The sequence below is a fragment of the Cherax quadricarinatus genome, chromosome 26, assembly GCF_038502225.1.
Source record: "Cherax quadricarinatus isolate ZL_2023a chromosome 26, ASM3850222v1, whole genome shotgun sequence".
Classification (NCBI taxonomy): Eukaryota; Metazoa; Arthropoda; class Malacostraca; order Decapoda; family Parastacidae; genus Cherax; species Cherax quadricarinatus.
The window spans coordinates 18,115,448-18,131,049 of record NC_091317.1 but is presented as its reverse complement, the minus strand read 5'-3'; the positions used below and the strand labels follow the sequence as shown (position 1 = coordinate 18,131,049).

General features: G+C 41.9%; 1 protein-coding gene across 7 annotated transcripts in view; it reads right to left on the bottom strand.

Moving 5' to 3' along the window:
- The window catches only part of eIF2Bdelta (eukaryotic translation initiation factor 2B subunit delta), a 75,370-nt gene that overhangs the window by 30,900 nt on the left and 28,868 nt on the right, over window positions 1-15,602 (bottom strand). For all 7 annotated transcript variants that reach the window (XR_011392440.1, XR_011392439.1, XM_053780508.2 and 4 more), the window contains one exon: window positions 13,926-15,491. Coding sequence is in view for 5 of the 7 variants with exons in the window: in XM_053780508.2 (XP_053636483.2) it covers window positions 13,926-15,491 (1,566 nt within the window). In the remaining 2 variants the exon portion in view is untranslated. The remainder of the gene's footprint in view (window positions 1-13,925; window positions 15,492-15,602) is intronic.

Here is a 15,602-nt window from a genome sequence, read left to right as displayed (position 1 = left end):
CAGCCGGCTGTGACAAGTTGCCTTCAGAGAGGTAATGTGAGGTTTCCAGGATAACCTACGATCAAAGAGGAGGCCCAGAAACTTGACTGTATCACGTTCAGGGATACGTGAGCCATAGAGGTACAAAGGATGATCAGAGATGACAGAGCGTCTAGTGAAAGTGATTTGGTGGGTTTTAGTGCTGGAAAATTTAAACCCATGTGTGGTGGCCCAATTGGAAACACGGTCGACTGCATGCTGGAGAGAAACTGTAAGGAGGTGACAGTCAGCGCCTGCACAGGCAATAGCGAAGTCATCAACATAGAGTGATGACCAAATATTTGATGGAAGACTAGAGGCCAAATCATTAATAGCAAGGAGAAAAAGTGTTGTGCTCAGAACACATCCCTGGGGGACACCTTCAGCTTGGACAAAGTCCGGGGAGAGCACATTATTAACCCGAACACGGAAATGCCTGTCAGTTAAAAAGTTCTTAAGGAAGGATGGTAGATTGCCTCGAAGGCCTAAGGAGTGGGCTTGGGCTAAAATATTATACCTCCAAGTTGTGTCATATGCCTTCTCAAGGTCAAAAAATATGGCAATAACTGAGTGGTTATTCGCAAAGGCATTACGAACATACGTATCCAAGCGCAGTAAGGGGTCTATGGTAGAACGTCCCTTACGAAAGCCATATTGACGAGTGGAGAGACTGTTGTGTGTCTCTAAATACCACACTAAACGTCTATTTACTAGACGTTCCATTACTTTGCAAACTGCACTGGTAAGAGCAATGGGACGATAGTGGGAGGTTTCATGTCCCGTAGTGCCTGGTTTGCGGAAAGGGAGAACAATGGCGGATTTCCACAGCTGTGGAAGAACTCCTTGTGACCAAATAAGATTGTAAAGGCGTAATAGGACTGCAAGGGCTGACTGATGTAAATGTTGTAGCATACGAATATGAATGTCGTCGGGCCCAGCTGCCGATGATCGACAAGCTGAGAGTGTTGCCTCCAGTTCTTGAAGTGTAAAAGGCACATTATACTGTTCTTCTCTGAGAGAAGAAAAGTCCAAGGGTGCTAACTCTCTGGCAGACTTTGAGGAAAGAAATGAGGGGCATAGATGGAGTCCCTGAGAAATACGGACCAGATGATTGCCAATTTCATTGGCAACATCTAGTGGGTTTGCTATATCAACACCGGCAACCCGCAGAACAGGAGCCGGGTCAGGAGAATATTTACCACTCAGTTTTCGTACTTTTTTCCAGACTGCACTCATAGAGGAAGCAGAGGTGATGGTGGAGATATAATCTCGCCAGCAAGTGCGTTTAGCGTCACGGATGACACGGCGAGCGATCGCACGCTTCTGTTTAAAATCAAGGAGTCGCTCTGTGGTTCTATTGTACCGGTACCTGCCCCATGCAGCACGTTTCAAACGTACTGCACGAGCACAAGCAGGAGACCACCAAGGCACGCATTTCTGAGAATGCCTGCCCGAAGTTTGGGGTATAGAATGAGAAGCTGCGGTGAAAACGGAGGACGAGAAGAGGTGTAAAAGCTCATCGATGGAGGACGAAGAAGGAACCTCTTTAAAAACAGTCAGGTGTGAGTAAAGGTTCCAATTTGCCCGATTAAATTGCCAGCGTGGGGTGCGAAGAGGTGGCGAATATGAAGGGGAAGTAAGAATGATTGGGAAATGATCACTGTCATGTAAGTCCGGGAGAACAGACCAAGTAAAGTCTAATGCGGCGGAGGAAGAGCAAACTGAGAGATCGATGCAAGAGAGAGTATGAGTCCGAGGATCAAAATGGGTGTGAGTACCTGTATTTAAAACATGGAGGGGGTGGGTGGCAAGAAAAGCCTCTAACTGAATTCCACGGGAATCACAGTGAGACCCTCCCCAGAGGAAATGGTGGGCATTAAAATCACCAAGTAACAGAATCGGTGGCGGTAATGACGAAACAAGGAAGGCAAAATCCGGAATAGATAATGCCCGAGAAGGAGAGAGATATAAAGAACAGAGCGTATACCACCTATGTAAGTGGATACGGGCTGCTGTGTAATGCAGCGAAGTATGAACAAATAGCTGATGGTACGGAATATCAGTGCGGAGAAGAAGGGCACTTTCATTAAAGGTCCCATCAGGAAAAGGATCTGAAGAATACAATAAATTATAGCCTGAGATGTGAGAAATAACAGCAGAGTGTAATTTTGGTTCCTGTAAGCAAACACCAACAGGGGCAAACTGGGAGAGTAACATCTGAAGCTCACCCCGATTACCCCTGAGGCCGCGTATATTCCACTGTAAAAAGGCCATGATTGGCAATGATAAAGATACTTGAAATCCGCAGGTAAGGGTTCCTACGGACTAGAAGGGTTAGAAAAGTCCACATGCGGAGGCAGTGGAAAATGTTCAAGCAGCGAAGGAACGGTGCGCTGTGAAGAAAGGAGTTGCGCAGATGGAGCAGAGGAGAGAGGAAGAGCGGAAGGTGGATCAGTGTCCATTGATGGTTTGGTCTCTGCAATATATTCAGAGATTGCTTCAAGTGTTTCGGAATTCAGAGATGTCGTATGGGAGACAATATTGGGAATGGTAGGGGGAGGATGAGTAAAGATTGGAACTGTATTGGACTGTACCAAGGTAGGGGGGGGCGAAAGGGTGGAGGGAACTGGAGAAGCGTGGCAGGGGACAGAAGAGACAGGAACCTGGGAGGTGGCAGAAGAGGAAGAAACTTGGGAGGGAACAGGGGAGGAAGGTACATTACGAGGAGGAGGGTGAACCTCTGCACTTGTAACTGAGCCAGTGAGAGGGGAAGAACTAGGGACAGAGACAGGGAGGGTAAAATGAGGAGGTGGAAGATGGGTAGGAGGTGTTACCGGACCTTTTTTTGACTTTTGAGAAGTAGAGGGACGATTGGGAAGAGGTGTCGTACGAGGTCTCGTCGATACTGAGGCTTGTAAGAGAGAACTCGAAGAAGCGAGATTAGACTGAGGCGTTGAAGTAGGGACGTCTGAGCCGAGGACAGCAAAAGGATTAGATACAGGAGTGATTATGGGAGAGGTAACCACAGAGGTGGGTGTAGAAGATGGGATACCAGAAGTGGGGGGACGTTTTGAAACACGGGAATAAGAAACACGTGGGAGTCTCCCTTGGAGGCGGAGATGAGAAACTGCCATGGCATAAGGGAGACCTTCTGTCTCTTTGAGGTAACGGATTTCCCGCTCGTTTAAATAGACCTGACAACGGCGAGAGTACGAAGGGTGAGCCTCATGACAGTTAAGGCAAGAGGGAGATCGATTGCAAGACGTATTAGAATGGTCATCGGCACCACAGACTGGGCATTCGGCGATAGATCTGCAATATTTCGCTGGATGGCCAAATCGCCAGCAATTTCTACACTGTTGTGGTGTAGGGATCACCTTTCGAACTTGTAACCGATGTCCTGCTATATAAACGGAGGATGGGAGTTCTCGGCTGTCAAAAGTTAAACGAGCCACATTGCTAGGGTATCGTCTCCGCCCACGGGCAGGAAGAACGTAAGTGTCTACCTTGAGGATTGGGAGATCTTGGAGTTCCAGCTGTTCTAGAATGTCGGTGCCACATGTCTGGAAATTTTGTTGAACTATGGTATGGGGCAGAATAACGGTACCACTACAAGAATTGAGGGAATGATGTTTTTCAAGGGTGACAGGAACAGTATCTATATGGGAAAGACGAGAGAGCTCACGAGCCTGGGTAGCATTCTGTACGGTAATGATGCGCGTACCGCTCTTAAGAGCATGAAAAGAAATATCTTTACCAACATGGCGTAGGAGTGCCTTGCCAATACTATGGTCAGAAAGATAGGCAGTAGAGGAAGTTGGTCGTAAAGTGAAGAATTTAGTCCACTGTTCAGTCTGAAACTGAGCGTGGAAAGGTAGTGAAGGACGTGTCGATCGTTTCTGAGAAGAACGAGAAGGTGAAGGTGGAGAAGTATCATCAGCAGGTAATTGTCGTTGACGTTTAGGCGTGGGACCAGAGTTGGTCCGACGTGGAACGGGTCGGCGATTTGAAAATTGCCGCACCGTAGAGGGAGAGGCCGGAAGCATAGTCAGAGGAGAGCGAAGGTCTGATAAATCGAAGGAGTCAGTCGAGGCCTCAGTACCTGAAGCGGGTGAGGAAACAGCACCGGCAATAGGTACAGAGGCATGAGGAATGTCTGAAGAGTGGTCCAAAGACGAGGCGGGGTCAGAACGGGGTGCGGTATCAAGAAGGGGCCCGGGGGTACCAGGTTCATGGACTAGGGCTGCCATGGTTAGGTTACTTCTTTCTTTTTGTTTTTAAGAAAAAAAAAGAAAGAAGAAAAGAAAATAAAAATAAAAAAAAAGAAAAAAAAAGGGGGGACCGGGGAGGGATAGTTCCTAGGAGGGATGAAAGGGCCAGAAATCTCCCTCCGCGCCCAAGAGGACTCGACACCGCTAGTAGCGCAGATGCAGCATGGAACCCGTGCCATACCCTACCCTTCATGCCAGTAAACCAGCAATCTGGGATAGCAACCTCACATCTGCCGAGCTACCTCGGTGGACAAAAGAGAGGGCGGCCGGATATCCGCCACAAAGCATACCTCCTTCAGCCACCACCCCCGGAATCCGAAAGGTGGCTTCCAGAGCTACACCCGTCGCCCAAAAGACACCCAAAGCTACTCCGGGATACCGGAGAGGGATCGGGACATCCCTAGGCAATCCAGATTCCACGGCAAACTACGCCACCGCCAAGAAACCTCAACGGAATGGGATGGACCCCGGTGTCCTTTCTCCTACCCAGGAACTAGCGCGCCTGTGGGAGAAATCCCAAAGGACAAAAAGAGGAAGGGCAAAAGGGAGGAGTGGGGAGGAGGAGGAGGAAAGGAAAAAGGGGAGGATGGGGAGGATGGGATAGGGGAGGGGAGATTGGGGGGTAATTAGGTTCGGTCTGAGGAAGAAGACCGATAGGTCTAATTCCTCAGACCAAGAGCCTCTTCACCACGCCAAGGAGCCCCCCTTGAAGAGGTCACGAAACATTTCCTCACATTCCACAAGATTAATGTCACCACAACCTTTAACCCTTTCAGGGTCCAGAGGCCAAATTTCAAAGTGCACACCAGGGTCCAAGAATTTTCAAAAAAAATTTTTTTATTTTTTTATGAAATGGTAGAGAATCTTTTTCTGGAGGTAATAAAACAAAAAGTATGAAATTTGATGGGAAATTGACGAAATTATGCTCTCGCGAATTTTGATGTGTCAGCGATATTTATGAATCGGCGATTTTGCCGACTTTGACTCCCATTTTAGGCCAATTACATTACGCCAGTCGACCAAATTCTTAGCTATTTCACTAGTATTACTTCTATTCTATCAACTGAGCACAAGAAATCACCAAGTCAACTGTTTCAACTACAAAATAAAGTGATCGGAAATTGGTAATTTGGCCAATTTAACACAAAGTTCAAAATATTCCCATTTCAAAATAGGGTCCAGAATAAACAATGTAGGTATTCCTGGCACTAAACTAACATTTCCTCTGTTCATTAGTTATGTTTTGAGGCTTTACAAATGAATTCCATTTTGATTTTTTATTTACATAATGAATTTTTATTCAAACCAAAAAATAGAAGATTTACTGTTATGCAATATTGTAATAATTGTATAACTATCATCACCACATTTGTGAATGTATATTAGACCCACCAGCTGGCGTGTATTAGACGTGTGAGGTCGTTTGTTTACTCTTGAACATAAGCAAAAATTTAACATTTCCGCTACTTTCAGCTCAGTTTCAAGCCATTTCCAGTGCTAAAACCAATCAAAATCATCTATATTTCTGTAATATGTCTTCCATTCTATCAAATGAGACCAAGAAATCGCAAATACAACCATAAAAAACATACGAAAAAACACTGCAAAGTCGCTGTTTTAATCGAAAATCACGGTCTCAGTTTTTTTTTTCTCTCATTATACACTGTTTGCTGCAGGATTTGTTTTATGTGGTGCACACATACCACATAGATGTATTCTCTCATATCTAGGCCCAAATTTACCACTCACAGCTTATCAGAGTGAGCTGAGCGCATGGAGTAGATCGACGGTTTGGACCCTGAATGTAAAGCCGTAGATCTAAGGCACAGACCCTGAAAGGGTTAAGCAATACACTGCCCCATGCCATATGTTACAACAGGTCAAGAAATAGTTGGAATGGAACAATATCAATGCTATCGAGTTGCAAGGTAACAGCCCTGAATGCCCTTAAAAATTGTTGGGATGAAATGAAAGCAAAAGCACCATTCCAAAAATGCATCAGTGCTATGCTTGACTAAGGAAATTAATGAAATTTTGATTCAAGAAATGGACTTGACTTTTAAAAAAACAATTCAGTGCCTAACTGCATGAAATTATAGTCACATTGAAACATTACCAAATATTAAAAAGCAAAATTCAGCTTTTCTTACCCTTTATCCTACATTACTAAAAATACCTTTGCAATTTGGAAGTGACCAAACACAATACAAGAAAAAATATTTCTGATATCTCACATGCTCAACTAAACCCAAGTAGAAACTCCATGCAAATAAAAGCTCCCCCCCCCCCCCAAAAAAAAAAAAAATATAGACATATATATATATATATATATAGGTAGTAGGTTGGTAGACAGCAACCACCCAGGGAAGTACTACCGTCCTGCCAGATGACTGTGAAACAAAAACCTGTAACTGTTTTGCATGATGGTAGGATTGCTGGTTTCTTTTTCTGTCTCATAAACACGCTAAGATAACAGGGATATCTTGCTACTCCTACTTACACTTTGGTCACACTTCACAGACACGCACATGCATATATATATATACATACATCTAGGTTTTTCTCCTTTTTCTAAATAGCTCTTGTTCTTTTTTATTTCTTCTATTGTCCATGGGGAAGTGGAAAAGAATCTTTCCTCCGTAAGCCATGCGTGTCGTATGAGGCGACTAAAATGCCGGGAGCAATGGGCTAGTAACCCCTTCTCCTGTATAAAATTACTAAAAAAGAGAAGAAGAAAAACTTTATAAAACTGGGTTGCTTAAATGTGCGTGGATGTAGTGCGGATGACAAGAAACAGATGATTGCTGATGTTATGAATGAAAAGAAGTTGGATGTCCTGGCCCTAAGCGAAACAAAGCTGAAGGGGGTAGGAGAGTTTCAGTGGGGGGAAATAAATGGGATTAAATCTGGAGTATCTGAGAGAGTTAGAGCAAAGGAAGGGGTAGCAGTAATGTTAAATGATCAGTTATGGAAGGAGAAAAGAGAATATGAATGTGTAAATTCAAGAATTATGTGGATTAAAGTAAAGGTTGGATGCGAGAAGTGGGTCATAATAAGCGTGTATGCACCTGGAGAAGAGAGGAATGCAGAGGAGAGAGAGAGATTTTGGGAGATGTTAAGTGAATGTATAGGAGCCTTTGAACCAAGTGAGAGAGTAATTGTGGTAGGGGACTTGAATGCTAAAGTAGGAGAAACTTTTAGAGAGGGTGTGGTAGGTAAGTTTGGGGTGCCAGGTGTAAATGATAATGGGAGCCCTTTGATTGAACTTTGTATAGAAAGGGGTTTAGTTATAGGTAATACATATTTTAAGAAAAAGAGGATAAATAAGTATACACGATATGATGTAGGGCGAAATGACAGTAGTTTGTTGGATTATGTATTGGTAGATAAAAGACTGTTGAGTAGACTTCAGGATGTACATGTTTATAGAGGGGCCACAGATATATCAGATCACTTTCTAGTTGTAGCTACACTGAGAGTAAAAGGTAGATGGGATACAAGGAGAATAGAAGCATCAGGGAAGAGAGAGGTGAAGGTTTATAAACTAAAAGAGGAGGCAGTTAGGGTAAGATATAAACAGCTATTGGAGGATAGATGGGCTAATGAGAGCATAGGCAATGGGGTCGAAGAGGTATGGGGTAGGTTTAAAAATGTAGTGTTAGAGTGTTCAGCAGAAGTTTGTGGTTACAGGAAAGTGGGTGCAGGAGGGAAGAGGAGCGATTGGTGGAATGATGATGTAAAGAGAGTAGTAAGGGAGAAAAAGTTAGCATATGAGAAGTTTTTACAAAGTAGAAGTGATGCAAGGAGGGAAGAGTATATGGAGAAAAAGAGAGAAGTTAAGAGAGTGGTGAAGCAATGTAAAAAGAGAGCAAATGAGAGAGTGGGTGAGATGTTATCAACAAATTTTGTTGAAAATAAGAAAAAGTTTTGGAGTGAGATTAACAAGTTAAGAAAGCCTAGAGAACAAATGGATTTGTCAGTTAAAAATAGGAGAGGAGAGTTATTAAATGGAGAGTTAGAGGTATTGGGAAGATGGAAGGAATATTTTGAGGAATTGTTAAATGTTGATGAAGATAGGGAAGCTGTGATTTCGTGTATAGGGCAAGGAGGAATAACATCTTGTAGGAGTGAGGAAGAGCCAGTTGTGAGTGTGGGGGAAGTTCGTGAGGCAGTAGGTAAAATGAAAGGGGGTAAGGCAGCCGGGATTGATGGGATAAAGATAGAAATGTTAAAAGCAGGTGGGGATATAGTTTTGGAGTGGTTGGTGCAATTATTTAATAAATGTATGGAAGAAGGTAAGGTACCTAGGGATTGGCAGAGAGCATGCATAGTTCCTTTGTATAAAGGCAAAGGGGATAAAAGAGAGTGCAAAAATTATAGGGGGATAAGTCTGTTGAGTGTACCTGGTAAAGTGTATGGTAGAGTTATAATTGAAAGAATTAAGAGTAAGACGGAGAATAGGATAGCAGATGAACAAGGAGGCTTTAGGAAAGGTAGGGGGTGTGTGGACCAGGTGTTTACAGTGAAACATATAAGTGAACAGTATTTAGATAAGGCTAAAGAGGTCTTTGTGGCATTTATGGATTTGGAAAAGGCGTATGACAGGGTGGATAGGGGGGCAATGTGGCAGATGTTGCAAGTGTATGGTGTAGGAGGTAGGTTACTGAAAGCAGTGAAGAGTTTTTACGAGGATAGTGAGGCTCAAGTTAGAGTATGTAGGAAAGAGGGAAATTTTTTCCCAGTAAAAGTAGGCCTTAGACAAGGATGTGTGATGTCACCGTGGTTGTTTAATATATTTATAGATGGGGTTGTAAGAGAAGTAAATGCGAGGGTCTTGGCAAGAGGCGTGGAGTTAAAAGATAAAGAATCACACACAAAGTGGGAGTTGTCACAGCTGCTCTTTGCTGATGACACTGTGCTCTTGGGAGATTCTGAAGAGAAGTTGCAGAGATTGGTGGATGAATTTGGTAGGGTGTGCAAAAGAAGAAATTAAAGGTGAATACAGGAAAGAGTAAGGTTATGAGGATAACAAAAAGATTAGGTGATGAAAGATTGAATATCAGATTGGAGGGAGAGAGTATGGAGGAGGTGAACGTATTCAGATATTTGGGAGTGGACGTGTCAGCAGATGGGTCTATGAAAGATGAGGTGAATCATAGAATTGATGAGGGAAAAAGAGTGAGTGGTGCACTTAGGAGTCTGTGGAGACAAAGAACTTTGTCCTTGGAGGCAAAGAGGGGAATGTATGAGAGTATAGTTTTACCAACGCTCTTATATGGGTGTGAAGAGTGGGTGATGAATGTTGCAGCGAGGAGAAGGCTGGAGGCAGTGGAGATGTCATGTCTGAGGGCAATGTGTGGTGTGAATATAATGCAGAGAATTCGTAGTTTGGAAGTTAGGAGGAGGTGCGGGATTACCAAAACTGTTGTCCAGAGGGCTGAGGAAGGGTTGTTGAGGTGGTTCGGACATGTAGAGAGAATGGAGCGAAACAGAATGACTTCAAGAGTGTATCAGTCTGTAGTGGAAGGAAGGCGGGGTAGGGGTCGGCCTAGGAAGGGTTGGAGGGAGGGGGTAAAGGAGGTTTTGTGTGCGAGGGGCTTGGACTTCCGGCAGGCATGCGTGAGCGTGTTTGATAGGAGTGAATGGAGACAAATGGTTTTTAATACTTGACGTGCTGTTGGAGTGTGAGCAAAGTAACATTTATGAAGGGATTCAGGGAAACCGGCAGGCCGGACTTGAGTCCTGGAGATGGGAAGTACAGTGCCTGCACTCTGAAGGAGGGGTGTTAATGTTGCAGTTTAAAAACTGTAGTGTAAAGCACCCTTCTGGCAAGACAGTGATGGAGTGAATGATGGTGAAAGTTTTTCTTTTTCGGGCCACCCTGCCTTGGTGGGAATCGGCCGGTGTGATAATATAATATAATATAAATATATATATATATATATATATATATATACACACATATATACATATATATATATTTTTTTTTTTTTTTTTCAACAAGTCAGCCGTCTCCCACCGAGGCAGGGTGACCCAAAAAAGAAAGAAAATCCCCAAAAAGAAAATACTTTCATCATCATTCAACACTTTCACCACACTCACACATTATCACTGTTTTTGCAGAGGCGCTCAGAATACAACAGTTTAGAAGCATATACATATAAAGATACACAACATATCCCTCCAAACTGCCAATATCCCAAACCCCTCCTTTAAAGTGCAAGCATTGTACTTCCCATTTCCAGGACTCAAGTCCGACTATATGAAAATAACCGGTTTCCCTGAATTTTTTTTTTTTTTTTTCAACAAGTCGGCCGTCTCCCACCGAGGCAGGGTGACCCAAAAAAAGAAAGAAAATCCCCAAAAAGAAAATACTTTCATCATCATTCAACACTTTCACCACACTCGCACATTATCACTGTTTTTGCAGAGGTGCTCAGAATACAACAGTCTAGAAGCATACACATATAAAGATACACAACATATCCCTCCAAACTGCCAATATCCCAAACCCCTCCTTTAAAGTGCAGGCATTGTACTTCCCATTTCCAGGACTCAAGTCCGACTATATGAAAATAACCGGTTTCCCTGAATCCCTTCACTAAATATTACCCTGCTCACACTCCAACAGATCGTCAGGTCCCAAGTACCATTCGTCTCCATTCACTCCTATCTAACACGCTCACGCACGCTTGCTGGAAGTCCAAGCCCCTCACCCACAAAACCTCCTTTACCCCCTCTCTCCAACCCTTTCGAGGACGACCCCTACCCTGCCTTCCTTCCCCTATAGATTTATATGCTTTCCATGTCATTCTACTTTGATCCATTCTCTCTAAATGACCAAACCACCTCAACAACCCCTCTTCTGCCCTCTGACTAATACTTTTATTAACTCCACACCTTTTCCTAATTTCCACACTCTGAATTTTCTGCATAATATTTACACCACACATTGCCCTTAGACAGGACATCTCCACTGCCTCCAACCGTCTCCTCCCTGCTGCATTTACCACCCAAGCTTCACACCCATATAAGAGTGTTGGTACTACTATACTTTCATACATTCCCTTCTTTGCCTCCATAGATAACGTTTTTTGACTCCACATATACCTCAACGCACCACTCACCTTTATTCCTTCATCAATTCTATGATTAACCTCATCCTTCATAAATCCATCCGCTGACACGTCAACTCCCAAGTATCTGAAAACATTCACTTCTTCCATACTCCTCCTCCTCAATTTGATATCCAATTTTTCTTTATCTAAATCATTTGATACCCTCATCACCTTACTCTTTTCTATGTTCACTTTCAACTTTCTACCTTTACACACATTCCCAAACTCATCCACTAACCTTTGCAATTTTTCTTTAGAATCTCCCATAAGCACAGTATCAGCAAAAAGTAACTGTGTCAATTCCCATTTTGAATTTGATTCCCCATAATTTAATCCCACTCCTCTCCCAAACACCCTAGCATTTACTTCTTTTACAACCCCATCTATAAATATATTAAACAACCATGGTGACATTACACATCCCTGTCTAAGACCTACTTTTACCGGGAAGTAGTCTCCCTCTCTTCTACACACCCTAACCTGAGCCTCACTATCCTCATAAAAGCTCTTTACAGCATTTAGTAACTTACCACCTATTCCATATACTTGCAACATCTGCAACATTGCTCCTCTATCCACTATCATATGTCTTTTCTAAATCCATAAATGCAATAAAAACTTCCCTACCTTTATCTAAATACTGTTCACATATATACTTCAATGTAAACACTTGATCTACACATCCCCTACCCACTCTGAAACCTCCTTGCTCATCCGCAATCCTACATGCTGTCTTACCTCTAATTCTTTCAATTATAACCCTACCGTATACTTTTCCTGGTATACTCAGTAAACTTATTCCTCTATAATTTTTACAATCTCTTTTGTCCCCTTTCCCTTTATAAAAAGGGACTATACATGCTCTCCGCCAATCCCTAGGTACCTTCCCCTTTTTCATACATTTATTAAACAAAAGTACCAACCACTCCAACACTATATCCCCCCCCTGCTTTTAACATTTCTGTCATGATCCCATCAGTTCCAGCTGCTTTACCCCCTTTCATTCTATGTAATGCCTCACGTACCTCCCCCACACTTACATTCTGCTCTTCTTCACTCCAAAAAGATGGTATACCTCCCTGACCAGTGCATGAAATTACCGCCTCCCTTTCTTCCTTAACATTTAAAAGTTCCTCAAAATATTCTTGCCATCTACCTAATACCTCCATCTCCCCATCTACTAACTCCCCTACTCTGTTTTTAACTGACAAATCCATACTTTCCCTAGGCTTTCTTAACTTGTTTAACTCACTCCAAAATTTTTTCTTATTTTCATTAAAATTTCTTGACAGTGCCTCTCCCACTCTATCATCTGCTCTCCTTTATTTTTTTTAACACGTCAACCATTTCCCACTTAGGTAGGGTGACCTAAAAAAGAAAAACCCCAAAAGAAAGAAAAAACTTTCATCATCATTCAACGCTTTCACCATCACTCATACATAATCAGTTTTTGCAGAGGTGCCCAGATACAACAGTTTAGATGTCCCTCCAAACTGCCAATATCCCAAAGCCCTCCTTTAAGGTGCAGGCACTGTAGTTCCCACTTCCAGGGCTCAAGTCCGGCTAACCAGGTTCCCTGAATCCCTTCACAAAATATTACCCTGCTCACACTCCAACAGCTTGTCAGGTCCCAAAATAGCATTCATCTCCATTCACTCCTATCAAACACGCTCACACATGCTTGCGGAATTTCAAAAAATCCTAGAAGTTCCCTAACTGCCAAATGATTTTAAAAAAAAAAAAAAAAAAAAAAAAAATCACCTGAATTTGATGTAAATTTACATATCTCAAATATAAATTTCAAATATATCTAATTCAAACTCAGGCACTTGCTGTCACCACTATATTTGTATCCCTAAAAAGTTTTATAACTAAGATTGACAATACAGTTTTGTATTACCATCTCTTTACATTAATATAGTTATTTTAATAGTTTTGTTACTAAAATAATTATCATTACATTTAATAATCTTATCTGCAGACAACTTATTTTTATTCAACAGAGCATTCAAATAACCTCAGACTAAACAATGTTAGGTTCTAGTTTTAGTTTGCCCCAAGTGCTCTGCATAACCCTGGGCTTTTCAAAAGTGTATGAAATAACCGTCACCTAATTTTGCATATAACACTTATGTCCATTTTTTTATTTTTGTTAATTCATAAGCACTGGGGTCAGAATCCTCACCATAATTTTTTCTGAATGATTTGTCCAAAACCCAAAATTTAATTAAACTAATAAAAATTGAAAGTGCTAGAATGAGATACTTGTATTGTTGGAGAATTGTTTCTTGTTTCTTCATATTTTCAAAGAATAACTTTTAGGCAGTATTTACAAAATTAGCTTTGTGATTCTGACTTGAAACTACCTGAAAGTAAAATGGTTTACAGTACACATATAATGGTCTTGGTAAAGTGGTGTAAACTCCAGATTCAGGGATCATTTTGATGTTCAGTTATTGACTGTAGTTATAGAATGAAGAATATAATGTGGAACTCAGAAAATAAATAAAATAATCACCCTCATTTTCAATCCAAGAGTTCTGACAGCTGGATGGATGTCATCACAGTTGACAGGGTAAATGGGTAGCTGTGAGAAATGTAGAGGGAGGTGACCCAGTAAGGGAATCCTTCTATCCCTCGATCGCTTTGCTCCTTCACCTGCAGATTTCTTTTTCTTTGGAGCTGGCTTTGCTTTATCATTACTAAGATGGACCTGTTCCTGTCCCTTTGTTTGCTTTTCTACCTCTTTAGCCTTTGCTATCATTTTTGCTTGTCTCTGAGCCTCCTGCTTTTCACGCCTCTCTCTCTTCAAATCTGCTTTTGATTTTGCAGTTGTACTTTCCTGGCTAGTTCCCTGAGATGGTACAGATGACCCTGATGGCTCCTGCTTGCCTCTAGGGAGTTTCTCCTCAGTAACAGCAGACACTACCAATGGCTTTCCTTGTTGAACTGCCTTCTTTTTCTCTACTTTAATGCAATTAAAGTTCTCCTGTTTATCATTTTCACTTTTACTCTTGTCTCCACCTTTCTTCTTCATTGCTTTTGCTTCTTTTCGAGCCTTTCTTTCATGTTCTATGTCTTCCTTAGTTTTTTCTCCTTGACATTCTGACACAGTACCAGGGAGAGATTCAAATTTTGATGGGATAACAGCGACTTCTGATGTTCCTTTGGCAGTTTGGTCAACTAGAACAGGTATAACAGTATTAGTGCTGTATCCTTCCTTACCACTATGTTCAATTACAATACTGTCCAAAAGATTACACAGATGATCTAACTTATTTTTTGCTTCAGACATGATGACTGTATTCAGTTCAAACTGCATTGGGGGTAAATTTGGCATATGTGTTTCCTCTGTTACTGATGAGGTATTTTTCTCCTTCACATTTGGTTTTGAATGAGTGTTTTCTACATTTACAGCTGGGATGGATGATGAGTGCGTGTCTGCTACTAGTAGTTCTGAAACAGGGATGAAGGGTAATTTACACCCTTGTGCAACATTTAATTCTGATGAAGACGATGTCTTTTGTGGAGATTTTTTATTTACCTGTTTCAATTTTGTTTTGCCTTCTAAAAGCACTTGTGGCTGAGTTTCAGACTCTGAAGTTCTAATTTTAGATTGTGTTATTTTCATAGATTCTGTATTTGCTGTCTTTGAACTTTTGATCTTTGATGCCCTTTGTTGTGTTTGTTCAACATTCAGTGTGAATAATGTGGAAACTGGTCCATTTGAAGAAGCCACTTTTAGTGCTGTCTTTGAAGGGTCACCACTGGCTATCTCTGTATGTTTAGGCTGTGTTACATGCAGTCCTGACAATAAAGGCTCTGTTTTCTGTGATCCAGTATTGCACAGTGGTTTTTGTGAAGGTCCTTTCCTTGGGGATGTGACTTTTGACTGCCGAAGACAATTTCCAAGTTCTGCTGACTTTGGTGACTCCACCTGCAGTGCTTCAACTTCTGAAGATACTAAGGTTGGTCTTTGTGGTGGCTCTCCTATGATCTCTCCTGGATTGGATGATGTACAGGTCCCAATCAGAGGTGTCCTCTTCTTTGAACGTTTCCTGTTTTTTTTACGTTTAGGACCTTCCTGTAAGAAAAAGGCAAGAATAAATATCTAATTTATAAGTACTTTTGTTCAATCTAAATACTGTAACTTTTAAAATTACTGTATGCCATGAATAATGAAATACTGAATTAT